This window comes from Aspergillus puulaauensis, chromosome 1, assembly GCF_016861865.1.
Source record: "Aspergillus puulaauensis MK2 DNA, chromosome 1, nearly complete sequence".
NCBI classification, from domain to species: Eukaryota; Fungi; Ascomycota; class Eurotiomycetes; order Eurotiales; family Aspergillaceae; genus Aspergillus; species Aspergillus puulaauensis.
In genome coordinates, this window is record NC_054857.1 from 2,189,662 (window position 1) to 2,217,268 (window position 27,607).

The 27,607-nt window shown below is 53.0% G+C and overlaps 8 protein-coding genes across 8 annotated transcripts; 5 read left to right on the plus strand and 3 right to left on the minus strand.

Moving 5' to 3' along the window:
* Positions 1-792: 792 nt before the first annotated feature.
* Positions 793-18,336, plus strand: lah (involucrin repeat protein; the record flags this gene model as incomplete). Its single annotated transcript, XM_041705473.1, has 4 exons — positions 793-6,381; positions 6,527-15,278; positions 15,348-16,711; positions 16,792-18,336. 4 exons carry the CDS (start codon positions 793-795, stop codon positions 18,334-18,336), a joined length of 17,250 nt encoding a protein of 5,749 aa, XP_041550225.1.
* Positions 18,337-18,933: 597 nt separating this feature from the next.
* APUU_10860S (enoyl-CoA hydratase/isomerase family protein) lies at positions 18,934-19,879 on the plus strand (the record flags this gene model as incomplete). Its single annotated transcript, XM_041705485.1, has 2 exons — positions 18,934-19,364; positions 19,438-19,879. 2 exons carry the CDS (start codon positions 18,934-18,936, stop codon positions 19,877-19,879), a joined length of 873 nt encoding a protein of 290 aa, XP_041550226.1.
* A 50-nt stretch (positions 19,880-19,929) lies between these two features.
* Positions 19,930-21,195, minus strand: APUU_10861A (NADH:flavin oxidoreductase/NADH oxidase; the record flags this gene model as incomplete). Its single annotated transcript, XM_041705496.1, has 1 exon — positions 19,930-21,195. The coding sequence occupies one exon, from the start codon at positions 21,193-21,195 to the stop codon at positions 19,930-19,932; it is 1,266 nt and encodes a 421-aa protein (XP_041550227.1).
* Positions 21,196-21,564: 369 nt separating this feature from the next.
* On the minus strand, positions 21,565-23,524 carry APUU_10862A (uncharacterized protein; the record flags this gene model as incomplete). Its single annotated transcript, XM_041705507.1, has 8 exons — positions 21,565-21,786; positions 21,866-22,093; positions 22,155-22,281; positions 22,338-22,449; positions 22,498-22,644; positions 22,693-22,932; positions 22,984-23,076; positions 23,134-23,524. 8 exons carry the CDS (start codon positions 23,522-23,524, stop codon positions 21,565-21,567), a joined length of 1,560 nt encoding a protein of 519 aa, XP_041550228.1.
* Positions 23,525-23,827: 303 nt separating this feature from the next.
* APUU_10863S (uncharacterized protein) lies at positions 23,828-24,231 on the plus strand (the record flags this gene model as incomplete). The annotated part of the gene is made up of 2 exons (XM_041705518.1): positions 23,828-23,840; positions 23,945-24,231. The coding sequence occupies 2 exons, from the start codon at positions 23,828-23,830 to the stop codon at positions 24,229-24,231; spliced, it is 300 nt and encodes a 99-aa protein (XP_041550229.1).
* Positions 24,232-24,391: 160 nt separating this feature from the next.
* APUU_10864S (uncharacterized protein) lies at positions 24,392-25,042 on the plus strand (the record flags this gene model as incomplete). Its single annotated transcript, XM_041705529.1, has 1 exon — positions 24,392-25,042. One exon carries the CDS (start codon positions 24,392-24,394, stop codon positions 25,040-25,042), a length of 651 nt encoding a protein of 216 aa, XP_041550230.1.
* A 309-nt stretch (positions 25,043-25,351) lies between these two features.
* Positions 25,352-26,152, plus strand: RIB7_1 (RibD family protein; the record flags this gene model as incomplete). Its single annotated transcript, XM_041705540.1, has 1 exon — positions 25,352-26,152. The coding sequence occupies one exon, from the start codon at positions 25,352-25,354 to the stop codon at positions 26,150-26,152; it is 801 nt and encodes a 266-aa protein (XP_041550231.1).
* A 74-nt stretch (positions 26,153-26,226) lies between these two features.
* On the minus strand, positions 26,227-27,155 carry APUU_10866A (putative phosphorylase; the record flags this gene model as incomplete). The annotated part of the gene is made up of 2 exons (XM_041705551.1): positions 26,227-26,988; positions 27,039-27,155. 2 exons carry the CDS (start codon positions 27,153-27,155, stop codon positions 26,227-26,229), a joined length of 879 nt encoding a protein of 292 aa, XP_041550232.1.
* Between the last annotated feature and the right edge of the window lie 452 nt (positions 27,156-27,607).

Here is a 27,607-nt window from a genome sequence, read left to right on the forward strand (position 1 = left end):
CTCGTGCGTAGCATGGCATGGCATGGGCATATATAACTGCCTTAGGCCGTAAACCCCACATTCTTCGGGGTTCGAGATCGGGAGAACCATAGTTCGAATCGGAATGAGCCATGGGTCACTGACACTTCGAACTACATCGTTTCAGATAATATAAACATCACCTATCATTTCATTTATCTGAGATTTCTGAACAGCGTGGATAATTTACGAACCTCTTGTTCGCTGTCTCCAGCCACTCTCATTTCTGCACGTGCAATCTCCACCGCCCAGACTCACCGCATCCTTCGGTCCTCCCCAATTCATCGCTCAGCTCTACAATTTCTCCGAGCAGGCAGGCAAAATCCAGAACGACTCATCAGCATTCCATCACCTGCCATCCTCTAATATTAAATTTCATCATTCTTTTTTTCCAAGCATATGCCCCGCATGCTTCACCACGAGCTTAGAGTCACCCGTCATCCGATTGCCCAGTCCATCGTGCTTGGTTTCCAGCCAGATCCGAGGCGCTAGATCGCTAGTGGCCGATTGTCTGGAGCAACCAACCTCCGCTCGGACAAAGATCCACGGTTCAGCTGTCTTGTTTACCGCCGCCAAAACATACACTCGCCTCCAGCCTTGCCTTGTCGCCTTGTCGCTCTTCCCTCTTCCTCTCCACCTTCCTTCCCCTTCCCATTCTTTCATATTGTAATTCTACCTATTCTATTTATTTTACCTCACGTTGGTTCTTTCTAGGCCAATTGAAACCCACATGATTGCCTAAGAACCCAGAGCGCGAATAGCTCTTTGCCCACCATGTTCAAGGGCATTTTGGGCGGGAGCCGTTCCTCCTCCAGCACCGACCTCCGCAGCAACTCGAGCTCGAAGGGCGAGCGCCGCCGCAAATCCAGCCATAGATCCTCTGCTTCCTCGACAGTAAGCCACAAGTCCTCACGGGGTGACGACCGTGACCGGGGCTTGGGCGACCTATCCGCCTACGCATCGCCAGGCAGCGCCAGTCGAAGCAAGCGCTATGCAGAGAGCGCGGCAGGCGAGTCTGTTGCTTCGAGCTATGCGACCGCGCAACCGAATTACTCAGACGATCGCATTGTTTCCGAACGAGCTTTGAAGCGCAGCAAAGATTCAGAATACGATGACCGCGACCGCCGTGACGACCGCGACCGCGACCGCTATCGGGAAGACCGTAATAGGGATGGAGATAGACAGCGGAGGCGCACCAGGTCGGAAAGGGAAGACGAGGGAGAAAGAGACCGCGACGATCGTGATAGCCGCCGCCGGGAACGCGAGCGGACGCACTCTGGTGATAATGCGCATTTCCCGCCACTTGCGAGCGGTGCGGTGCCGGCACCATTCGATCAAACTCAAGATCCCTCTCAACCCACCTTTCCTGGAAACCATGAGCCTGAGTCCGGACCGGCGGATGTGGCTTCGCCCACTATTTACGATCCTCATGTTCAACAACAATTTCCTGGACAGTTTCCAACCAACTTTGCTGAGCCTTACCGACCGCCGAATCCCGCTGGTGAAGCGGCCAATTACTATGATGACCAAGGACAGTCTGTCCAAGACCAGCCGGGTGTTCGACCAAAGCCACCGCTGGTTATCCCCAACAGCCAATCGCACTTGATGACAGCCTCGCCATCCGCAAATCCGCCTCCAGAACCGAGCAGTGTAGGAGAGGTTGGCGCCGCTGCGTCTTATTTTGCAGCCGATCCTGGACTTGACGCTCAAACCTCTGAGCAACCCATTTCCGGCCCACAAGCCAAACCACCGAAGCCGTCCAAGCCATCTAAACCATCTAAGCCATCCCATTCTACGGGCCACGCAGCAGCAGCAGCAGCAGCAGCAGCAACAGGCGCTGCAACATATGGGCTGGGAGATTATTCTCCAGAACAAGTTCTAAGTGAATCTCCTACCGCATATGCCACTCCCGCACCCACGAACCAAGGCAGGCCACCACATTCCAATTCTCACGGCGTGGGTGCTGCCGTTGGTGGTGTCGCTGCTGGAGCAGCAGCTGGTTACATGTTGAGTCATCACAACCATTCGTCGTCAGCCCCTGATCATGTCTCTCAATACTCCATGCAAAACCCGGATGATACCTCGCAGGTTGGACAGGGGTACTCCGGCGCGCCAATGAATCCAGCTCTATACGGTGTGGGCGCTGCAGGCGCTGCCTACGCTGCTAGTCCCCTGCACCCACATCATGCTGCTATTTATCACGGATCTCCCTTCCAAGGCGGCGCGATGGCCTATCAGCAGCGCCAGCGCGGACCGCTGGATAAGTTTATTGATTTTTGGCGAGACCCTGAGGGTGTTGGCAAGTTCGAAGATTATACCGAAGAAATTGGGGTCTGCAGATACTGTTTCGAGCCAGGTACGACCTCAAGAAATGCACCTCGTCCACACAACTACGGGCGCCGCCGGTCGTCTGATCGCATCAGTGCGGGCTCGCGAGTGGATAAACTATGTCGATATGCGTCATCGGAGGATGAAGGCCGCCGGCGCAAGTCTTCGAAGTCATCCTGGCTACCAGCAATTCTCGGCGGATATGCCATGAAATCGCTCTTTGACAATAAGGGTTTTGATGACTCCTACAGCGTCAAATCCGGCCATGTCGCAGGCGCCTACCCGGACACTGAGGGCAACTCCACGTCAGACAAGGGAAGCCGAACTTCACGTGGTGTTCATAAACGGTCACACCGAGCCCGTTCGCAGGAACCAGCTGGTCGTACCGATTACTATGATTCGATGCCCAGCGGATATGGAGGATCGCGCATCGCCGCTCGGTCTCGGTCTCGGTCTCGGTCTCGGTCTCGGTCATCATCCAGGTCCAACCGCCAAAGCCATACACTCCGCGACGCTGCCATCGGTGCGGCGGTAGGTGGTGCGGCCATGTCGATGGCTAAATCTCACCATCGGGATCGAAGCCGTAGCAACAGCCCCAGTCGCTCCGTGCGAAAGCCCAGGGGTAGGAGGAGGAAGTCGTCCTCGTCCTCTGGTTCATCATTTGATAATATTTCACGACCTGCTAAGAAATCGACCGGCGCCTTTGGCTCCTTTTTCACCGCTTCCTCCGAGAATCGCAAGAAGCGACGTAATAATAAGCGAAGCAAGAGCATTTTCTCTTTCAACAACTCTTCTTCATCATCTCTCGATAACGATCTTGCTTTTGGAAGCGGGTACGCGAAGAAGTTGATAGGTAAGTCTAAGAGACGGAGCTCCAAGGAGAAAAAGGAGAAAGATGTGGACGCGAAATTGCTGGCGCTGGGCGCAACAGCAACAGCGCTAGCCGCTTCATCTCGTCGAAACAACCGTCGGGCAGGTGAAGTACTTGTCGGTCAAGGCTCCCGCTCCGGTCGATCGGATTATACCTCATCCGCCAGCAATGATGAAGACTGGGAAGATTTGGATTCAGAGGGCCAGGCGTCTAGTGTCAGTTCAGCACTTGCTTTCGGTGCCAGTGCAAGTGGAAATTCGTCGGATTCGTCAAGCTCAGGATGGGGCTGGGTTTGGGGCAAGAATAAAAAGAAGTCGAAGAAGCGCTCGAGCTCAAAGGAGAAACACTTCCCCACCGGTGCGGCCGTAGCTGCTGGGGCGTTGGGAACAGCAGCGCTGGGTTCTGGTTATCATCGGGACAACAAGGCTCCTAGCCAAGGTCCAAGCAGCAGCACGGCGAGCCTTCAGCACGTGGCGCCAATACCCACATCCGACCCGGGCCGTTACGATGCCCTTCCACTATCGTCTTTCCCTCCGTCCCAGCCGCAACTGATCCGACCAGGCCCCATTCCTCTTCAACAGCCCCAGCCCGTCACACCTGTCTCCCAAGCCGTGTACACTACTCAGGGAGCCCCAATTCAGTCTTACAGCGCGCCGATCATCCCAGCTTTCGAAAGCCCGTTCCCCTCCTATGAATCCCAGTTGCGGGAGGTGGAAGAGGACCAGGAGGACCGAGGGGGTTCGCATTACCCCCAGCCTCTCAACGAGCTTCCAAAAGCTGAACGCCGTCATCGACGAAGCGACTCCACGCCTATATTCCAGAATGATCCAATCGAACCTGCACCTGGGTCTGGACTTAAACGCCGCTCTACGACAAGGGATCAAGCTTCTGTCTCGTTTAACTTAACCGAGGAGCAGGAGGACAAAGAGCGACGCACAGAACGCCTGGAGAGACTGAAGCATGACTTGGGCCGCAGGGACCGTATCGAGCTCCATGATTACGAGGACGATACCCAGTCTGCACCTGCCGGTTACGCTTCGAAACGGTATAGTGAGCCCGAGTGGGAGCGTGAGCGGGATCATGAGCGCGAACGAGACCGAAACCTAGACCGTGAACGAGAGCGGGTGTCGGAAAGTCGTTCCACCAAGGATGACCTGAAGCGCGAGAGAGACACTGCGTCTTGGGCTAGTCCAGTTGCAGCCGGAGCGATAGGCGCTGTCGCTGCCTCTGCCGTTCTTTCTGGGAAATCGTCAAAAGACGATGGATCCGAGGCAAGTGAAGGATGGCGCGAACGGTCCGAACAACGACGAGCGGAGCGGCGACGTGCAACTGATCCCTCCGCGATGTCATCTGTTTCATCTGACATTCCGGAGCGACCAAGGCCACGAAAAGTAATCGAGGAACGAGCCAGCTCAGCTAGCCCCTCAGACCACGTCAAGACATCCGCTTTCCGTGGTGTCGGTAACAAGAAGGCCGTTCATGATGACTATGCGGCATTCTTCTACCCGGATGAGCTGCGTTACAGCCCTGATTCTAACAGTCGACGAGAATCACCCACAATGCCGACGATTGTTGAAATAGAGCCTGCAAGCGAGACATCCCGGAAACAGCCCCAGGAGCCACCAGTGGAGCCACCATTTGACCCCTCTTATGATCCAACTCCTGACTATAGAGGATTTAAAAACCTGCCATGGCCTGTGCCTACCCTGAGGGTCATTGAGCCAACACCCCCTCACAGCGTCAGTGGCTCCGTGAGAGGTACATCATCGCCCATCATAACGCCAGCGGACCCAGTTGAAGTCGAAGAAGAACCAGAACGACCAACTGCCTCTCGCGTATCTTGGGCGGATGAAGACAGACGCCATGAGTATGAAGTCCCTTCTACTTCCTCTGAACGCAGTTCTATCGATCTAAATGAAGGGCAACGCGACTCCATTCCCGATGCCACTATTACTCGCGACGGCCCCATCGACTATACATATATCGAACCGTCTGACACCCATGTGGAAGACGCGAACGACGAGATCGAATTTGCCGCCACTGTCGCTGCGGCAGCGCAGGCAGCTGGATTTGACCCATCCCTTGTGACAGATGACCCAGTCTTCCGCACACGGACCTCGCCTCCCGGATCTGATACTCGTGAAGGATCAATTTCGCCTACCACCAGGGTTCCTACCTATCCCGAACACTTTCATGGATACGTCGAGGGCGAAGTTGAGACACCCGAGGCGCCCAAGTCGCAGTTCTTCTCAGATGAACCCATCTTCCCTGGTCCCAAACCTACCTTTTCCAACAGCTGGGCTGAAAGTGGATGGAATTACGAACCCCAGCCTTCAACTGAGCAGCCTGTCGTTGAACATATTGACAGAGTAGAGGCCGACCCTGCCGATGTACCGCTTCCTCGCAGTGTTATTGAAACATCTGATATCCAAGAGAAGCCGACAAGCGAACATCAGCGACAAGAGTCCGATTCCCCCGGTGATGAAGAGTTCTTTATGCCAGGGGGTTTCGAGCCCGAAGAGTCTGTGCAACCAAAGCGACGCAGCCCCTCGCCCACCGCAGATGACATCCCTCGGTCAACCGTTCCCTACTCTGACACAAGGGAATTTGAACCCGAACCTCTCAGAAGAACCGAGACAGAGGGCACCGAGACCGATTACAATGATGTCGCTGAATCGGTTGTAGGGACCGAAGATGGAACTGAGGGAAAGAAGAAGAAGAGAAGAAAGAGACGTTCAAAGCGCGAGAGTGACACGTTTGACGACACTGCTTCAGTGGCATCCTCCGTAGCCACGGAGGGCAGTGACAAGCGCAGGAGCATGGAAGATAAAGGGAAGAAGTCTGGCGGTTTCCTAAGCAGCATATTCGGGTCTAGAGTGTCCGAGCCAGTAGAAAGCAAGAGATCCCCTGAGAAGCCTGTATCTCGCGAGGTTCAGTCTGAGATTGGAACACGCACTTCCGAGGATTCCAGCCGTCGCCGCAGGCATCGAAGCTCGAGTCGAGGCGACTCGCTGGATGGAAGACGCCGATATGACGACCGCGAGTTGGACCGTGAAGACAACTTTTTGGCGGATAAGGATGTTAACGTTGAGAGTTATAAGTCAAGCAGGCAACGCAGGGAGGATAAGCGGAGGCAACGTTATGGGGATTCGGAGTACGAGAAGGTATAGTTCATAGCAGTTCTCTCTTTTTGCCATGACCTTTGTAAACCACGATGATATTACCCTGTCTATGCCCGTTGAATGTTTAACGAACATGATTTATTGATTCATTTGCTAAATAATATTTTCTCTTTTCCCTACCGTATAGGAAACAAGAACCTCCCAAGAAAGCGAACGAGACCAGTCTTTTTTAGTCGAGCGCCCCGAAATGCCACCAATGGACGGCAAAGGTGAGTATGATGGTGCTTCGGGGCCATCCTCTTCAATGGATGCAGAAGGGAGAGGGTTGGGACTGGGATTCCTTGCTCGGCGGCCTAGAAGTCACTCGACATCACCGCCGTCATCACAGAAGATCGTGACAGACTTGGCTCCAAGATCGGTCTCGCCAGGTCCAACCATGAGGCATGGCCAAGACGGTTTCACTGCGCCTCGACGACTATCGCTGTCGCGGTTCGCCGACTCTCCTACAGCTGTGCCCTTGCACTTCCGCCCCCCGCCTACATCACCACGACTTCAACGCTCGCCTTCCATCAGTTCTCCTACGGCTGCCTCGCCTGGCTCTCCTAGCCAAGGACGTCGAAGCCGCCCCAACTCAATTGAGTTCAAACATTCTCGCGAGATCCGACCTCTATTCCTAGTGGAGCGCCATGGCTCAAGCAAGATAGAGAACCAACTTGGCGATGAGCCATTGCCATCTCTCCCATCGAGTAAGAGCGCATCTACAGAGGATCTTACGGTCTTGCCAGACGAGAACACTTGGGAGTCTGCCGAGCACAGTCGTCAAATCCAAGAAACCGATGAGCCCTATAGCCAACACGAAGACTTTGGTTCTCAGCAAAACACTCCTACTCGTGCCACCTTCGGACTTGCACACCACCTTTCTCGGAAGCAGGAACTAGGCTATGAGTTCCATTCTCCGTCGGAACTTCTGCAGGAATCAAGCTCATATGGCGACCTGCCGACATCCCCGGCGATGGAGGCCCTCCCTTCTGCAGAGAGCTCCACGGTTGGAGTTAAAGAGGAGGGCCACCTACCTCGGGACCTTGAAAGCCTGCCTGCTCTCCCTAACTCCCGCCCCGCCACCCCAGAAAATAAAGCTATTTCTGCCTGGGATGTGCAACAGGCAACAACCCTCACGCAGGAAAAGTCTCTTCCCATGACTGATATCCCAGATTTCCACAGCGGCCCCGGTTTCGCGGGTGTCGTTGACGCAGCTGTAGTCGCTGCGCATCCGGACACGGCTCCATACCCTGACGCCGAGGCGCTTGCAAAATCTCAACATTACGATGCCGAAGACGATGATACAGCCCGCACCGTCACCGGGGATGATGTTCCTGCTATGGAGGACGTGGACGCCACGCCACCAGGTTCTCCAGTTAAAGAGCGAGAATACCATGACTCGTTCGCTGAGCGTGCGGCGCCTTGGGGCTTTGCCTCCGTTGTTGGTGCCGCTGTTGCTGCGAATAAAGGGCCTGCTGAAGATGAAGAACACCAACTTCCTGGCGACTTCCCTGTTACTACGCCCAGTGGAGATGAGAAAACCCCGTCTGTTGCTGATACCACAGAAGACGAGTTCTTTGATGCTATGAGCCAGGATGAAGTTGGTGATGAAGAGGCAGCATGGGATTTGAATCTTCCAGCTAAGCCCGCGGACCCCGTTGTCCCAAGGGGAATTCCTGAAGATCTGGGGGACCACAACCGCGAACTTGAGCCCGAGCCCGCTCCTGTGTCTGAGCGAGAACTCGACACTGTAAAGACGGAGGAGCCATCCATTACCGAGCAAGGACCTACAGAACCTGAACCAGAAGTGACCGACAAGACCATCGACGAGGCCATCGAAACGCAACCCGAAGACGACGCATCAACCTCTTCGAAAAAGAAAAAGAATAAAAAGAAGAAGAAGGGGAAGAGCATCGACGTAACTGACCAGGGCGAAGACAAGTCACTCGAGGCGCAGACGTTTGATCCCGCACCTCTCCCACTCGAGGAGGATGAGAAGAAGGATGAGCTTCAGACTCCAGCTCCTGAACAGGTTCAGATGGGCGACATACCCGCAGTTGAAGGAGGCATCGCGGAGCAGGTCGCAGAACCAGAGCGGAAGCTCTCTGTTGATACCGAAGATAATTTCGAGGACGCTGAAACGGGCCCAGTGTCCGAGCCTGTAGAAGCAACGCCCGCTCTGGATGAAGCGGTTGCCGTGCCCGAGCAAACTCCTACAACCGGCCTTGAGCGACCAATTCAAGAGGACCGGTCCATCCCTGTCGAGGAACCCCTGACGACTGAGCAGCCCACAGAGGAAGTTGCGCCAAAAACCACCCCAGAGACCACTGAAGCGAGCAAAACGGTAGATGCCGAGCCTATTCAGCTTGAAGAGCCTGAAGAGGCTGCCAGCGACGCGGGCCTCTCCAAAAAGGCGAAGAAAAAGAAGAAGGCGGCTAAGGCCAAGGCTGCTGTTGCCGCCGCTGCTGGTGCCGCCGCTGTGGGCGTGGCTGCCGAAGAACCCGCATCTGAAGAGCCCGCACCTGCTGAAGAGTTATCTGCTGAGACTGAAGACGCTGTTGCTTCCCCAGGCGCCGAGCCAGAGGTGCGGAAAGAAGATTTGGAGCCCACGGATTCCACTCGATCAATTGAAGATGTTGCACAGCCGGCCGAACAACTAGAGGGTTTACTGTCTGAGGAGCCTCTGCAAGCAAATGAAGCGCCCGAGGAATCGTTAGACCGTGTGCCTGAGGACATCTCTCATGAGCAGGAACTCAATGAGCCTGCGGTATCAGCCGAGCAGTCAGCCACCGAATACGAGAAAGTGTATACCCCAGGCCAGGAAACCCAAAAGAGCCCTACAACTGCCGATGTTGCGGCTCCTTCCGCCGACACCGAGCCGCTGCCTGAATCCAACGAGCCAGATCAAGAAGCTGATTCTCCACTGTCACGCAAGACCAGTAAGAAGGACAAGAAGAAGAAAAAGCGCAAGAGTGCTGTGGAAGCCTTGCCTGAAGCTGAGCCAACCGATATTCCTCAGCCTGAACCTGAGTCTTTGGAAAAATCTGAACAAGAATTTGACAGGGAACTTGCTTTGGGTGGAGACCAATCCAAAATTCAAGAGCAGGAACATATTTCTGGAGATTCCAAGGAGACTGTAACCGAGGCAGTCCAGAATGAAGAGGTGTTACCGGAACCCACATCTGATACAGTGGCCTTGGAGTCAGCCGAGCCAGCCGTTGAGGTCATTGCTACCGTCGAGGAGTCCAAGCAGCAAGAGGAAGATGACACTCTGGGAAAAGACAAGGACATCTCTGTTGAAGACGCTGTGCCAGAAGAGCCTGTGGAAGAGGAACCAACCAAGAAGAGTAAGAAGCAGAGGAAGAAGAACCGCAAATCCACGAGCGTTTCTGAACCGTACATGGAGCCCGAGCCCGAAATGAAGCCCGAAGACATTACAGCTCAGCCTGAAACAAGCGGTCCACTGCCAACTCTCGATGACACCCAACAACAACACGATGCAGATACAAAAGAAGAGCCCGCCGAGACTCAGAATGTTGGTACTATTTTTGAACAAGTTGAAGGCGAACCGAGTCAATCGGTGGAGTTCCCTAAGACCAATGATAGTGAACCACATGTGCCTGAGCAACCAACAATCGAGCCTGAAGCGGGGGAAGAAGCATCAATAGGGAAGAAGAGCAAAGAGGAGAAGAAGGATAAGGACAATGCATCCAAAACTCCTGAGGAAACCTCGCTTCCCGACGTTGTCGAAGGCCCGGAAGTCTCTGAGCCCTCGGTACCAACCACGGAGGCCGGCCCTGATGTCCCCATCTCAGCCCCTATAGTTCCAGATGAGCTCTCGACAACTCCAGCTCAAGACCCAGCGGAGGAGATGTCGCGCGTGGTGGAAACAGCCGCCGATTCGGGCGATGTCGCTATTCCTGACAGCCAGGACGTCGCCAACGCTCCCCCAATGACAGCCGCTCAGAAGAAAAAGGCAAAGAAGGAAAAGAAGAAGAAGGAGCGCCAATCATTATTACTTGGGGAATCAGAAATCTCAGCTCCCCAGGCTGCTGAAAAGGAGCTGATCGATGCTCCAGCTCCCGAGGCTATACAGGAGCCGGAGGTTGTAAACCCTGACCAAGAAGAAGCCGTTTCTAAGGCAATGGAGCAAGAAAACAAGATGCAACTCTCTGAACTATCTGATGAACAAGTGGCAGAAAAGATCCCGGAACAGCTTGGAGATGAATTGGCTGCAACGGAACTGCCAACAACCGAAGCCACGGAGATTGTACCAGAGCCTGCACAGGACACAGCTACCAGTCTCATTGCAGAGGAACCCCTGGCAACAGAGGACATTGAAGAGCAAGAAGATAAAGCTCTCGAGCTAGGCGCCCCTGCCGTAGCCAAAGAACCAGCCGAACCCGCTTTCGCGGATGCTCAGCCTGTCCAAAGTGGGAGCCCAAGAGATATCGGCGAATCCGCAGAAGATTTAGCTTCATCAAAGACCGATGACCAGCTTCGTGACGAGCAGCCTAAGGACAATGTACCTTCTGATGTTGGTGCCACAACGGTTGAGTCAACCGAAGGCATCCAGCAACAGACTACGGAGGAAACTCAATCAGCCACAGAGTCTGTTGCGGAAACTCCAACGGAAGAGACCCAGCCCACTTCGAAGAAAGACAAGAAGAAGAAAAAGAAGAAGCGACAGTCTGGATCCGTTGAGGAACTAGAGGCTGAGGTCGAGGCTACTTCCGTAAAGGAGGAAGATAGTACCCCTGTGATTCCTACCGAATTGCCTATCTCTGATGCAACAGCCGAGAGAGAGGTTACAGAGCCTCAACCGGAGCCTGCTGGCACAATGGAAGAACTACAAGAGACTGAGAAAGCTGATGAGCTCCCGGTTCCTACCGAAGCTGTCCGTGAAACTCCTGTCGAGCAGCATGATTCCGGTTCTCAGGAACGAAGTATTCCCGAGTTAGCCACGGAAGAAACTTCGCTCACTGAGGTTCCAACGCAAGTGCATGCCGATATCCAAGAGCAGGAGCAACCCGCAGAAGAGACTGAGACATCAAGCTCAAAGAAAAAGAACAAGAAGAAAAAGAAGAAGAGTCAGTCTACTTCTGTTGACGAGAACAAACATGTGCCTGAATCAGAGGAGCCTGTTTCCGAGAAACCCACTGAGCCTGTCACGGATACTGCCCTGGCCGCTGAGCCAGAAGAGGCTGCTGTTACTTTCGCTACTGCTGTTGAAGAGACTCAACCTATTGACGAAACTCCCACGACAGAGTCAAAGGAGCTGGAGAGCCAGGATCCACCCCTGGCTGGAGAGGAGTCAAAGGATTCCAAGAAGAAGGCTAAGAAGGACAAGAAGAAGCGCAAGTCCGTCTCATTCGCAGCCGAGGAGACACCTGAGCAGCATGCTGAACATTCGGATCCCGTCGAGCACGCTGATTCTGCAGAAGTTAAGGAATCAGAGCCACCAGAAATTCCGGTTGGAACAGAAGCAGTTGGCGAGCAGAAAGAGGTGGAATCTCAAGAGCGTGAGTTAGAACCAGCGGCGCCAATTGAAGACAATCCAGATCCTGTGTTGGAGGAGATAAGCCTAACTGGAGAGTCTAAACAAAATGAGGAAGTGCCCGTTGAAGCAGAGATCCTTGAAGAATCGGAGTCAGCCGACAAAGCTCTTGGCCATGGTAACGGACTCAGTGCGGACCATGCCTCTTCCGATGCTGTCAAAGGAGAAACGGATAAATCGCTTCCTGTGGAAGGGTCTACTCCTGTCGCTGAGGCTAAACCGATAGACGATATTGAAAAGCAGGCCGAATCGGTTGAAGCCGAGGCCGCGGGGCAGGTTGCGGAAGCAGTAGAGCCAGAGACAGGGTCGTCCAAGAAGAAGGACAAGAAAAAGAAGAAGCGCAAGACGCTGGAATTAAAGGAGGATGAGACCACTGCTTCTCCTGAGCCTTCAGACAATGTCCAAGAGCAGGTGGAACCCATAGCTGCAGCCCCTGAGGTTAAAGAGATCGAAGAGCCCGTACAAGAACCCGCAGAAGAGCCCGCGCCAGGACCCGAAAAACAGGAAGAAGACGAGCCCAAATCAGCGAAGGCAAAAAAGAAGGCCAAGAAAGACAAGAAACGCCAATCCAAACTCCTAGCCCTCGAAAGCGAACCCTCAACTCCCACCGAAACCGCTCAAGATCCGTACGACGACAAACCTCGCGACCCTGAGGCGTCAGCCGAAGAAGTGGCCCTCGAGACAAATAAAGAGCAGCAACCCACTACTTTGGGCCCAGATACACCCGCCGAGACGGAAATCTCGCCTGCTGAAGATGACGGTAAAGAAAATCAGTCCCACGACACCGAACACCACGGCGACAACGATAAAGATTTGACTTGGACTGATAACGATATGTCTTCGCAGGTAGAGAAAGAGCAGCAACCAACGGTTTCCACGGATCCGTTGTCCGAGCATAAAATCGAGTCCGAGCAGGTGGAGGCTACCACGTCTGAAGATAAGGTGGTAGAGGAAGGTCACGAGGCTTCGGTTAAGCTTGAGCCGTTGGATGACACTTTTACTGGAGAAATAAGTGCCGATGAAATCGAGGTCGTTCAGAATCAAGAAGTAGGGGAGGTGCAAGATAAGGAGCAGACGGAAAACAATAGAACTTTAGAGGAGGAAACAGCTGTTGCACCTAAGAAGCCGGATGACAATGATATTCCCGCCAGCATTCCTGAGGCGATCAACACCATGGAAGAACAAAGAGAGGAAGGAATTGTCGCACAGCCAGCTATTGAAGCCGAACCTGTTACAGAAACCGGAGCTGACCAACCAACGGCTGATGTCTATCTCGAAGAGCCTGAGTCAGCTATCCCATCAAGAAAGCTGAGCAAAAAGCAGAAGAAGAAGCAACGTGAGGCGGAAAAGGCCGCTGCCCTTCAGGAGCCAGAACAAGAACCAACGAGTGAGATGGAAGCCGTGGATACAGTCACTGTAGAGGAGGCAAAGCCTGAGCCTGCAGCTTCTGAAGAAGTCCAAGACAAGACTACAGTGATAGAAGATCCTGTTCCCGAAGAACAGGTTACAGAGGCCGTCCCTGAAGATAGTCGGGAAGTTCCAGGCTTGGAGACCCCAGACGATCATTTAACGGAGGGTACTGAAGCGATGCAAGGTACAACTTCGATGCCTGAAGAGGGCTTCCCGCAAGATGAACCATCAGGGGATGTTGCCGAGGATACTCAAGAAGCCGCTGGTTTAACAACGATAGAGCAGAAACAACCCGAGCACGCAGTTTCGGAGTCTACCCTTGACACGACTACACTGCCTATCGCTGAAGACGTCGCACAACAGACAGAACAGACCCCCCGTGCTGTTGATGAGAATGAAGAGTCTGCTGCCTTCGGAACTCGCGATGTGCCTGCAATTGAAGAAAACCCCGAAGAGCCTGTAACCGAAGAGCTTGCAACCAGAAAAGGCAAAAAGAAAAACAAAAAGAACAAGAAAAAGGCCTCAATTCAAACCGCAGACGCAAGTGAGGCTACCCAATTCGAAGAGCCTCCTGTGACAGGCCCTGAAATAGCAGTACAAACAGACATTCCCGAGGATGTTCCCGAAGTTCAAATGCAGGATGCACCCCCTTCAGGAGGCACCCAAGACAAGGATCAGCTAGACGTCGCCATTGGGGCTGAAGAACATGCTCCTCAGACTCAAAAGGCGGAGCCAACAGAGTCCGAGGCTAACAGGGACCAACAGCTTGAAAACGTACCTGAGACTGCATTTGAGACCCCCGCAGAAGATAAGACTCTCGAGGAACATCCGGAAGAGCCAATTCTGAGCCGCAAGGAGTCCAAGAAGCAAAAGAAGAAGGCTAAGAAGCAGGCTAAAGAGCAAGAACAGCTAGAGGTCTTCGCTCCTGACAATGTTGAAACCGAAGTTAGGGAGCGTACCAATCCAGCAGATGTTGTTGAAGCGGAAAGTCTACCTTCTCTTGAAGCCGTTGAAGCTGCTAAAGTTCAGGGAAGTCAAGATGAACCAACCGAGAAGGCTGCGCCTGGGCCTGTAGGTGATGAGAGGAAAGCAGAGATGGCACTGGAGGAGCCCATTCACGAGGAAGCTGCGGTGAAGACGAGAAACATGGAAACTCCGGCGGGCACAGACCAGGCAGATGTGTCTCGGGATGTCCCCGTCCAGGAGAATATGGCAGATGAAGTTGAAACGGAGATTTTGCCAGAAGAACAAGTAGTGGAGCCAGAAATGCAGACACAAGATGCTGAACCCGCCGTCGAAAAGGACAACCTAGTGGCATATACAGGCCAGAGCCGCACAGTTGAGCCCGAGACTACATCTGCGCCTGTATCAAGGAAGTTGTCAAAGAAGGAGAAGAGGAAGCTCAAGAAACAGGCTACGTCGGAGGAGCCTGAGAAGGAGCAGCAAGAGGCCGAAGTTCCTGTTGCACCAGTGGAAGCCGAAAATTATATCACCGTCCCACTGGCTACATTGGACATGCCAGATAAGCCACAAGAATCAACAGTGACAGCAGAACCGATTGAATCTGCGAAAGAGGTTCCGGTATCTCAACATGAATTCGAGCCCGCTTCGATGCTCGAACACGAGGCAGGAACCTTTCGGGAACCGGTAGATGAGGTCTTAATCCAATCAGCCAATGAGGACTCGAAGGAGTTGGCCACCGAACCACCTAAGGACGGGGATCTTCCGCTCTCAAAGAAGCTTTCCAAGAAGGAGAAACGGAAGAAGCGCAAGGAAGTGAAGGCCGAAGAGTCGCAGCCTGAGCCCGAGCAGTTGGCAGAACCCGCCAGCCTCCCCGATCAGCAACCCCACGAGAGATCCCTCGAGCCAGGTGAGGTTCAAGAAACAGAGCGTCAGGATGAAGACGCGTGGCCTTCGATAGACTGGGGAAAAGGTAAGATCGATACCGTCGAACAGTCTTCCCAATCGTCCCCTGAAGCTCATGCGGATGCATTTGTACCAGAGATTCCTGAGTTCAAGGAATCTGCCATCCCCGAAGCCCTTCTGGAGCGGCCAGGAGAGACTCCAGAAGAGGCAGCCAAAGAGAGCAGAGCTCAAACGGTAACCGGAACTATCGACCGAGACGTGGCAACAAGAGATTTCAACATGCCGACCACAGGTTCAGCGCTCAAGATGTTACACGACGTGGAGTCTATAGATGAAAAGAAAGTGGAAGAACCCAAGCCAAGCAAAATCGCCAACATATTCCCCAACCTTGAGCGAGGGTTATTTCGTCGACCAAGTCCGACACAGCCGGTAAAAGATGGGGCTGAGGAAGAGACCATGGCACAAGAAGCGAGTCGCGACAGCGCGATCCAGGTCTTGGAGGCACCCATCGCCAGAGAGGTAGAACCACAACCGGAGGTTAGGGATAGCGGGTATATTGCTAGTCCTGCACTAACTCAGGGTGATGCATTCGCTGCTACTGCAAGAGAATTGCCAGATGCAAAGGTTGAGGCCGAGTCTGGACCCGAACGCCAACTAGAGATTTTGGAACCAGAATCTCAACCAGCTGAGCAGACTATTATTCCAGCCCCAGCTGAAGAAGATGATGTCTTTGGGGCTATATCTACAAGGGAGCTTCCAAGCCTTAAAACCGACTTCACATCGGAGCGCCAACCAGAAATTCCTGAACCTGAGGAATTTCGATCCATTGAGCAAGATACATGCGAGCTTCGTCGGTCACCATCAATTCATGGCCGACATGACCATCCGCCGCTACCTTGGTCTCTTGATGAGCCTGCGCCAACTCACAAGGCACGAGATATCTCGCCTCCCACGCAGCTCCCTCCCATCGTGGAACAAGAACCTGAACGATCCGTGGTCCGGGACGGGACGCCCCGGCTGGAGATGAAGCCCGAGCATGTACTTCCACGACCAGAAACTCCAGTCAGGAAATTTACGGAGACTGCGCTGGGACGTCGAGCATGGCCTTCACCTGATAACTCAGACGATGACTGGGAGAAGATACAGAAGCCCAGCCCAAAGGGTCTCTCCCCAGAGCGAGGACTACAGTCGGAAGTCCTCAAAACGCCAGAACAAGACAAGCCGGTTCTACGGCCAAGCAGGCCTGGAAGTGCCACGAGCAGCACGCATTCACTGCGACGGGTCGTGCACAGCGCTAGCGGAGATCTGCGTGCGGCAGCACTTGCAGCCAGCCCAGCAGTTGCGCCAGCAACAGAGCGCGAGCACCAATCACGGCCAACCACCCCCCAGCCATCTCAAGCCCCCACCGACCTGAACGTCGGAGAGATTGCATCTTCCTCATCCTACGATCCCGTCACTGACAAGGGCAAAAGGCCCGTACGCAGCATGACAGATGTATATGTAAGTTCTACGAATTTTATTCATTGAAACTTTTGATGATTTGATGGTTTGGTTGTTTGTTTTGATGCTAATCGTTGTAGGAGGGTTGGGGTGAGACGCAGACTTCTCCCCGGTCGCCTAGTCGACCGCCCAGCATCCGGCACCGCCGTAGTATGCAACACCTTCAAGAACTCGAATTCCGCCTCGAGCATTTGATTCAAGAAAACCGTGATATTACCGCTGCTCGCGATGCCGCCGAAGACAAACTACGAAATGCCAGCCTCGCTCGTCGGAAGAGTGATCAGGCTCTCAACACGCGGGATGCCGATCTGCGCGACCGGGAGGCGGAGCTCGAACAACTAGAACAATCTGTGGAATGGTTCCAGAAGGAGGTAGCACGGTTGAACGAAGAAAACACAGGGCTGACGACCACAAATACCGCGCTCATTGCTACCCACGCACAAGAAATCCGGAGAACACAACAAGCAGCTGCGCGCGAAGTTGAGCAATTACGGTCGCAGAACGAACGTCTGTCCACCGGTGTACATGAACAAATCAAAACAGAGATCGAAACAGCGTTGGGACAAAAGAATGCGGAACTTCGTCGACTGCGCGAAGAACTTGAGAGCGCACGAGACAAAGTCAAGGAACTCCAAGAACAAATCTCAGCCTCCATGAACGACAATGTCATCGCCTTCCGAGGTGAGGAATATTTTGAGGCTGCATGCCAGAAACTCTGCGGCCACGTGCAACAGTGGGTTCTGCGCTTCTCGAAGCACTCCGATCACCGTCGCTGCCGCAGACTTGTCGAAATGAAGGATGAGAAAATTGCGGACCGGTTCGACAATGCTATCTTAGATGGATCGGATACAGATGCCTACCTTGGCGACCGCGTCCGTCGGCGCGACGTATTCATGTCCGTCGTGATGACCATGGTCTGGGAATTTGTTTTCACCCGCTATCTGTTCGGCATGGACCGCGAACAACGACAAAAGCTGAAGTCGCTCGAGAAGCAACTTATCGAAGTTGGACCACGCACCTCAATCCACCGCTGGCGAGCCACCACGCTAACACTGCTCTCACGGCGACAAGCCTTCGCCAAGCAGCGCGAAAGCGACACTGAAGCCGTCGCACTGGAAATATTCGACACGCTCTCTCGCCTTCTTCCCCCTCCAACTCATGTCGAATCACAACTCCTAGACTCACTGCGCAAGGTCCTCCGCGTGGCGGTGAGCCTATCACTCGAAATGCGCACGCAGCTAGCAGAATACATCATGCTGCCACCGTTGCAGCCTGAATTTGACACGAACGGCGACCTCGCCCGCCAAGTATTCTTCAACGCGTCCCTCATGAACGAACGCAGTGGCGAGATCACGTCTAACGAGGAGCTGCAGTCGCAGGATGCAGCCGTCCGCATTGTACTGTTCCCGTTGGTCGTCAAGAAGGGGAACGATGCCGGTGAAGGTGATGACGAAGTCGTTGTCTGCCCGGCTCAGGTACTCGTCGCTCGGCCAGGCAAGGATAAACGACTTAGCAAGATGGCCAGCGGCGACCGCATGTCTGTTGAAGCCAGCCGGTCAGTGCACAGCATCGCGCCGTCAACCATGGACATGAGCATGAATATGAGCATGAGTAATGTTATCTAGGCGTCACACTAGACCACAACTCAGCTCTGTTCAGCTCAAACATGTCGTTTCTTGGGAAGGAAAAATGATATCTGGTTATGGCGTCGATGGATATGGAATGATATACTAATGGGTTAATTTTGTTTTCTTTATATTCTTTGCCGTTTATTATGATTTATGATTCTCTTCTAGAACTTATGAAGTTACGGCTGTACTTATGTACATAATTTATTGATTGATTGATTCTTCATAATGATTTTTATTCTCCTAGTAAGGGTTGTAGTACGCTTATTCCCACTCCGCCATAATACACGCACTTGCATGTGGAATATCATCAACTATGGCAAACCCACTTAATATCCTGAAAACCGCAAGCTCTAACTGCATATCCATCCACCTTTAGGATTCAGTTTAATATTGTTGGGTAAACTGTTGAGCCCTGGTGCAACTGACTCAGTTCCTCGGCATTTCTATGCGGGGAAGCTTCAGCTGCCTCGGACAAGCTGCTTTGGATTCTGGAATGCTCATAAATCATTCACCACTCTCCCCCTCAACATGACAGCCTAATCAGACAAGACTCACATATACTCTATACGATTTCATGTGCTGAAGTACAAGATGTCTCACAACTTCCAAACCCCGCCACCCCAATCGTCCATCTTCACCCTCTCCTTTCCATCGCCGCACATCCTCCTCGTCACAATCAATCGCGAAAAGCGCATGAACGCCATCCCAACGCAAGGCCACAAAGACGGGTACGCGATCTGGAATTGGTTCGACGAGGAACCGTCTCTGCGCGTAGGAATCATCACAGGAACTGGGGGCAAGGCGTTCTCCGCGGGCGCGGATTTACTCGAGCAGCTGGATATAAGGACTCAAACCGACTCGGCTGGGAAGAATGCAGGCGGCGGCGGCGGAGAACAGAGTGTGAGACGGGAGCCCATGCCTAATGGCTTTGGGGGGATTTCGCAGCGCAGGGGGAAGAAGCCCGTTATTGCAGCCGTTAATGGCCTGGCGCTGGGTGGGGGGTTTGAGATTTGTTTGAACTGGTGAGATTGCCATCCCTCCTTTTTCTTTCTTTTCTTTTAGTCATCGTCAATGCTAATGCTGGCTTACATGTAGTGATATGGTTGTTGCCTCCCCCAAAGCTGAATTCTCCCTCCCTGAAGTCCAGCGCGGTTTATATGCGGGCGCGGGAGGTCTTGCGCGGATCATAAGAACCGTGGGCATGCAAGTTGGCACCGAGCTGGCTCTTACAGGGCAACGGATAAGTGCGCAGGAAGCCAAGTCCTTGCGGTTGATCAACCATGTGTCAGAGGCTCCAGAGAAGGTCCTGGGTGACGCGATTGAGCTTGCGAACAGGATTGCAGATGTCAGCCCGGATGCGGTGATTGTTTCTCGGTATGGACTGAGGGAGGCGTGGGAGACTGGGTCTGTCGAGCAGGCGAGCCGGGCTACAGCTGAGCTATATGGGCAGAAGTTGATCAAGGGGGAGAACTTAAAGAGAGGATTGCAGGCGTTTGCGCAGAAGCAGAAGCCGGAGTGGGTTGGTTCAAAGCTTTAGATGTCATTGAGTGTACAGTACTTACAATGGTCTAATGCGTGCATATACTTCTATGCTTTACTTCGCCTTCCACGGCCCTCAAAACTCCAGTCAATCTGGGTCGCCATCCTGACCTTCACGCCTAGTTCGTTGGCAAATGCTCGGATGAGGCCTGGATTCTGCTGGAACCAGCGCCCAGCTTGTACAGCATCGATGCCCGACTGCAGCGTCTCTTCAGCCAGACTGCCAGACTTGATTCCCCCAACGGCTGAGACCAGCAGCCGATCCCCAACTGCTTTCTTGATCTCCTGCGCAAAATGTACCTGGTATGCAGGGCCGGACTTGATCGCAATCGCAGATTTGGCGTGGACTCCCCCAGAACTTACATCCACTAGATCAACGCCTTTATCGGCCAACAGTCCAGCAAGTCTCACAGACTGCTCGACTGTCCAGCTCTCCGGAAACTCATTTCGCAACCCTTCATCGAATTCAAACCAGTCCGTCGCACTGATCCTCACAAGCAACGGCATCCCCTCTGGAATCGCACCCCGGACCCCCTCGCAAACATCCAGCAACAGCCTCACCCTCCCCTCAAAAGTGCCTCCATATGCGTCCGTTCGCTTGTTACTGACCGGGCTCAAAAACTGATGCAGCAGATACCCATGCGCAGCATGAATCTCCACGGCATCAAAACCCGCCACCACAGCCCGCCGCGCAGCAGCCACAAAATCACCCGCCAACTCCTCAACCTCACGCGCACTCAATGCCCTAGGCACATTGTTGACTCCCTCCTCCTGCGCAATCGCCGACGGACCTACAATCTCCGTCGGCCACCCGCCCACCTCAGGGACCGCCATCGCATTCCCACTCAACCACGGCGCAACCGCACTCCCCTTCCGCCCCGCATGCGCCAGCTGGATAGCAATCGCCTTACTCTGGCTGTGCGCGAACTCTGTGATGCGCCGCAGCGGCGCGATCTGGGTGTTGTCGTACAAGCCCAGGTCTTGGGGCGTTATGCGCCCGATGCGCTGCACGGCTGTGGCTTCCATTATTGCCAATCCCGGGCCGCGCTGGATGATTCCGCCCAGGTGTGTGAGGTGCCAGTCTGTTGCTTGTGCGGTGCGGGAGTCTGCGGAGTATTGGCATAGAGGGGCTAGGATGAGGCGGTTGGGGAGGGTTAGGGAGCGGATGGTGAGTGGGGTGAAGAGCTTGGGCGTTCTCTTTGATGAATCGGGGTTCGGGTCTTGAGGCTGTAGGGTCCCTGCTGGGGGTGTTTGGGCTGGCGTGTAGTAGGATATGCCTGGTGCGGCGTGGTTGTGGATTATGTCGGTGGTCATTGTGGTGGGTTGACTGATGATGTACTGCGTAGTTGATGTAGATAATCGAGGGATGGGGATATAGAGCAGGGTATGCATCTAGAGTAGAGTCGAACCCTATATATAGTCTATAAATATAGCCCCCAAAATCCCCAAAACAAGCATATTATTAATGCGATGGCACCATGGACGATTACTAATGTCGTATATTGAAAAAATATCCAAGGGACCCAAGGATCTTCCCAACATTATCGTATAATTGGCTCTATTGCTATATTTGACGCGGATCCACGGCCAAGGTGGATATGGCTCCTTCCCGATCCAGTGGACATGTCTGTATGGGATATTTTTCCGAGTCCAACTTGTGTCTGGACTCTGCGACTGTTACACCTATATCTTCGACGGCTTGAAGACGAATAAATTCCGGCCACCCTCAGTCGTGACCCAACCCTGTTTCCCGATTTGTTCAGCGCTGCTGCACAACTGCTGGAGCGTATATGCATCTTGGACATTCGCGACAAATCGACCCCCGTTTCCGGCCCCGGAGTAAAGACGGCCTACAACGAACCCTAGGATTGGGGACCCATCGCGCCCGAATTGCACTGTGTATGTCTGTATTTTGTTAGAATATAGAACATCTATATGGCGGTATAATGTTTTAGGTTGGCCGGTTGGCTGGTTAGGGAATTACCTCGACAACACCACTTCCTTCCGCCTGTTCTTCAATGGCGGGATGGTCCTCGTCTAGATGAGAGGGCAGAGGGTTCCACATAGGATATCCTGAGTCTGACCGTGGTTGGGTGGACAGGATGACTGTGTGGTGGTAGGAGAGGACGCCGCCGTTGGCGAGCACTAGGCCGTTTTGTGCTTTGGGGGATTGCTTGCGCGTGCGGAGTTGGCGGGCTATTTCGGTGATTGCCTATATACATGATTGAGTACGGTGGGTTGGACAGGGATTTTGGGGCGTCTGGAAGACATACGTGCATGGAATAGTTATTTCCTGCACCGCCGAAAGATGTTAGACCTCCGAGGACGGTGAGAGGTTTGGGGCCGTGAAGGGGGAGACCGAGGTGGTGAGCTGCGAGTTTGGGGACGATGGGAAAGCATCTGGCATTCAAGTTAGTATAATACAGATTAGAATAGGAAGCTGGCGAGTGACGTACGAATAGAAGTCAAAGAGGTCGATATCTTCCGTACGCACCTCTGACGCTTTTAGGGCTGCGTCGAGAGACTGCGAAAGGCTGCGACTGGCGTGGAAGTACGGTCGTTCCCAGACTAGATCATCAGTAACCGTCTACGTATTTTGAATGAAATAGAACGCACATCGGCTGTTATCGCTTGTGCCAGCACCTCCCAATGGGTATATCCACTTCGACTCTGGGATCCCTAGTTCACGGGCGAAGGTTGTTGTGGTGATGATACAGGCGGCGGCCAGATTAACGGTGTTAAATGCATTCATGAGAAGGGGATCTGAACATTGTTAGAAAAGTTCCTAGGCCTCTGGGGCTGGTTACTGACATGGCGAACAGATCATGCGGTTCCGCTTTGTCACTGTCCCTATTGATTCGGATGTCTCCGGTTCTTGACCGTGTGACCACGAGAAAGGTGATTTGGCAGCAACCTGGGCGAAATCTGCGTATAGGTCCGCCGACTCTTTGTTATTATCGAAAAGATTTTGCTGGAGGTGCGCTCGGAAGGCTGCCTCGTAGAGGGGGTATACTTGAATCGGCGCCCCGAGCATATGCCGGGTTCCCAGATCTAGTCAAATGTGAGCTTCTGGTCCACGATCTAGGCGTTAACAAGACCAACCCTCTGGTCGCTCCCGATCCCATATTGAAGTGTGATCTTCGAGCTTGGTCCAATGTGGAGGAGGGAATTTCTTCGACTTCTTGAAAGCTTCCACTGCTGTTGTTAGCACTGTCCTATACCCGACATGCTAGCAACTTTCGGAACACGAACAGGAGGCTAATGCTTCGGCGCCAGTCACGACCGCCACCTTACTCTTCTTGTAAGCGACTCGTCGTGCGGCCTCGTCGAAGAATTGTCCGGGAGAATCGCCTCCATGATGACTTTCGGTCGTGTGAACGACACCCGGTAACCCCAGTCTTTGCACAAGCAGCCCCGGAGCATTGGGATAAGGCCAAGTCCAGTTTGCGACGACGCTAACACTTTCAATAGCAGACTGCAGCTTTTGCGCAGTCTCTGGGGTGAGCGTGGTGTCTTGGATGGCTGCACCGATAGCGCGCAGCATCAGGGTGAGCGGTTCGGCGGCATCCTCTCGGCCCTTGGACTCGCGATCGTTGATGTCGCCAATGCCGACCAGGATGGGAATCTCTGCTACATTCGACATGTTGGGCGTTGGGGATATCGGTTAGATGGCAGGCCGACGGATTCAAGAAATCCATGTGCTAGTCCGGCTTATTTATTCCCGCCGCAGTAAGGTTGCCGAGGAATTGGTTCTCTCACTGAGTGTGAGAGTGGAGTGTGGATTCTCTTATCTCGGTTCTCGGGAACTCCAGCGCGGGGAAGACCCTGGCGCGTGTATACTTCATTGTCTCGGTGAACATGATGCCGGGAATTCATATATATGTCTGAGTAACTGTTGGTTGTTCCTTCGGCTGTTTTCAAGTTGGTTGTAATTCGTTCTCCAAAAATGGCTCCTCAGAGTATGTACATCCTATAGGCCTCTACTCCACCTCGAGCGGAGTAAATCCCAGACGCTACGGAGTAGACGCTGCTAGATACCCATATCACGAGCTGACTTCTGCAGAACAAATCGGCACTAATGTCACAGAGCTCCTGGGTGTCCGTCACCCGGTCCTCTTGGCTGGTATGTTCAATGTTGCTTCTCCGAAGCTCGCAGCAGCCGTGACCAACGGCGGAGGTTTCGGAGTGATCGGGGGTGTCGCATACACGCCTGAGCTTCTCCGAGAGGCTCTCAAAGAGCTCAAGAGCTACCTGGTAGACAAAAACGCACCGTTTGGAGTCGATCTTCTCATCCCCAAGGTTGGCGGAAACGCCCGGAAAACCAAGTACGTCTCCAAGTTCAAGGACTAGGCCGGTCTCTAACTTATCCTTCAGCTATGATTACTCTCACGGAAAGCTCGGCGAACTCATTGAGATAATCATCGAAAGTGGTGCTAAACTCTTCGTTTGCGCCGTCGGCATTCCTCCAAAATGGGCAGTCGACCGTCTTCACCAGGGAGGCGTCCTCTATATGAACATGATCGGACACCCTAAGCACGCTCTCAAAGCCGTCGAGGTCGGAGCTGACCTAATTTGCGCACAAGGAGGCGAGGGAGGAGGTCACACCGGTGATATCCCTACCATTCTTCTGATTCCCGCCGTGGCAGAGGTTCTTCGAGGCAAAATTAGCCCTTTCACTGGTCGCCAGGTAGCGCTAGTCGCAGCGGGGGGCATGTACAATGGACAGACTCTCGCAGCAGCACTCATGCTTGGTGCTGGCGCCGTGTGGGTTGGAACGCGGTTTATTCTCTCGGAAGAGTCTGGTGCGTCGACGTTCCACCAGAAGGCGCTGCAGGATACTGGCTTGGACGGTATTATTCGCACGACGATCTTCACTGGCCGGCCACTCAATACCCAGTCTACGCCGTATATCCAGCGCTGGGAGACTGAGCGCCGGGAGGAGATGTTGCAGTTGCAAAACAAGGGTATCATTCCGTTGGCTCATGACATGGAAACCAAGAAAGATGATGATGAGGTTTTGGACAACGCACATCCAGTCCTCATGGGCAAGGTTGCGGGGCTGGTGCGAGAGAGACTCCCCGCTGGAAAAATTGTCGAGAACATGGTCGAGGAGGCTGCGGAGTTGTTGGAAGTTGGGGGGAAGAGTGTTGCGAAGCTATAGTTGTATGAGTCGCGGACTATATGCTCCGTGGGAAGTCCAGCGTTTTCATGGTTTCTTTCCGCCAATAGTGTTCCAGTATTCAAATTTACCGATTTTTATCCCATTATTCAACTTTAAACCCCAATGGAGACCGCGTTCATGGTCGAATTGTTGCCGTCGTCGCGTTTATGCAGTAACTCAAGCTAATCCTAACTAGGACGAAGCGAGAATATTCATGCCTCAGGCATACATAATCATCATCTCCACCTTGACCCATATATAGCTTGCACTTCTTCATCTTCTGTGTTTTGTTCAAGTTCACTTATCAAGATGGATGCCCTACAATTCCCTCCCTCAAAATCCACTTTTTTGCAGCCGTATACCCCACGGCATGACTCAAATAATGACCTCCCATACACAACACTCACCTTCGCTACCTCGCTAGATTCCTCTCTAGCACTCTCCCCAGGAACCCGCACAGTTCTGTCTGGTCCTGAATCTAAATCAATGACACATTATCTCCGCTCTCGCCATGATGCAATCCTCATTGGTGTTGGGACAGTCGTTGCGGACAATCCGGGCTTAAATTGTCGAATCGAGGGTGTGGGTGGGTATGGAGGGGAAGGTCTACAAGGCCAACCACGGCCCATTGTACTCGATCCGTCCGCGAGGTGGGAGTTTAATGAGGAATCAAAGATTCTTATCCTTGCTAGAGAGGGTCGGGGTCGCGCTCCTTGGATAATCAGTGGGTCTGGGGCTTCAATCTCCAAAGAGAAACGGGATCGTCTGGAGAGACACGGAGGGAAATTTATATCTCTTGACATAGCTGAAACCAAGGAATTTAGCTGGAGTGATTTGCTACGATGTCTGAAGAGGGAGGGTCTCCAGAGTGTTATGATTGAAGGGGGAGGCTCGGTTATCAATTCCCTCCTTGAACCGCGGTTTCAGCACCTGGTCAACTCTGTAATCATCACGATTGCTCCTACTTGGCTGGGTCAGGGAGGTGTGATTGTCTCTCCGAAGCGGAGATTTGATGAGACTGGCACCGCGATTGCAGCCTCACGGCTTAAAGATGTGCAGTGGCATCCTTTTGGTGAGGATGTTGTTCTCTGCGGAAGGATTGGACAATGAATTAAACTGTCTAAATGAAAGACAATGTATATGCGTCGGAGGTCATCTATATGCAACAAATATGGGTTAGATTTTCAAGCTGGCACACCCAGTCCTGCAAGAGCCTTCTTTGGCCCAACCTGTTTCCACTCATCTATCTGTTCTTCGCTTGTCAACCACATAGAACCCAACATTCCCGCAGTGTTTGCAGTGATGCCTTGGAAATCGACATTGCGTCTGGGAATCACGATGATCCATTCCTTAACCAAGGCAACATTATGGGGAATGTAGGTCGGGTCATCTTCAATATTATCCCCTAGAGACTCTTTGGCTTCTGCTAGCAAGCTACGGTATATACCGAAAAGCTTTTTCTGGCCCTCTGGCGTTTCAATATCAACATCGTGAAGGTACCGCAGAAAATACCGGTACGGCACAGATTTGCCCTCACCCGGATTATCTGGGAATAGTCGGGGTGGGCGCGTCAATACTTGCAGGTGCTTATGCTGCCTGCTAGCACCACCAGTTGGCCCACAGTTGTAGAAGACAAACTGTGGTTTTTCCAAAGAGTTCAAAACCGTACAGGCAGCGGCGAAATCATCTAAACCAAGCGGCTCACGCTGCCGCCGGTACGAGTCGCTTGTTAATAGCAGAAGCTGCGGCCGGAACATGCAGAACTTGTTGACTACAAGCAGATGTGTTCCATGGATTGTCGCAAGAAGCATGTCGGGATCGTCGTTCCCGATATCACTGCCTGGACCGAAGCACTCTGGTTTCTTGGAGCTGGGGCTGTTCTGACCGCTCACAGGATCCCCGTTCTGCGGCTTCTTTGACAGTGAAGTACTGACGTGGAATTCGACCTACATTCTATCAGCATTCAGGAAATTGCCTTCCCTGGCGTGGTCCTCACCGCAAACCCATTGTCGACGAACTGGGTTGTTGTGCGCGGAGCGTAGTATATGATCTTCCTTGCCACGAGGTCATCAAATTTGGACAATATCGTGTCATAATCTATCACAGATGCCATTCTTAATTAATATACTCTTCTGCAAAAGCCAAATCTCAAATTGAGGGGATGATGTTGGTCATCTCGTATCGCGGATGGTGACATTATTGATGTTCGGACCGGAGAAACTTGACGGCATTGGGTTGACACAGATGCCTGAGGCTTCGACTTCAACAAAACATCCATACGAAATAAACTCCAGCTGCCTTGAATCTTTGCGAGAAGCGTGCACGGTTGCTTAACAGGTGGCCAAAAGAGAAACCAGATATTGACACTTCAAGCTTTGTTCTTCATTGGATCACTCCATCAGTTATCTATACATAACAATGGCTCAACAGGCAGAAACGCCGTGCGCTGATGGATGGATAAATATAAGATATAAGATGAGGAAGGACGACCCTCACTCGTATTCTTTCAAGGGTCCTGTCAAAAGTGACCTCCAATAACCCCTGATTCACTTCCTGCCAACAAGA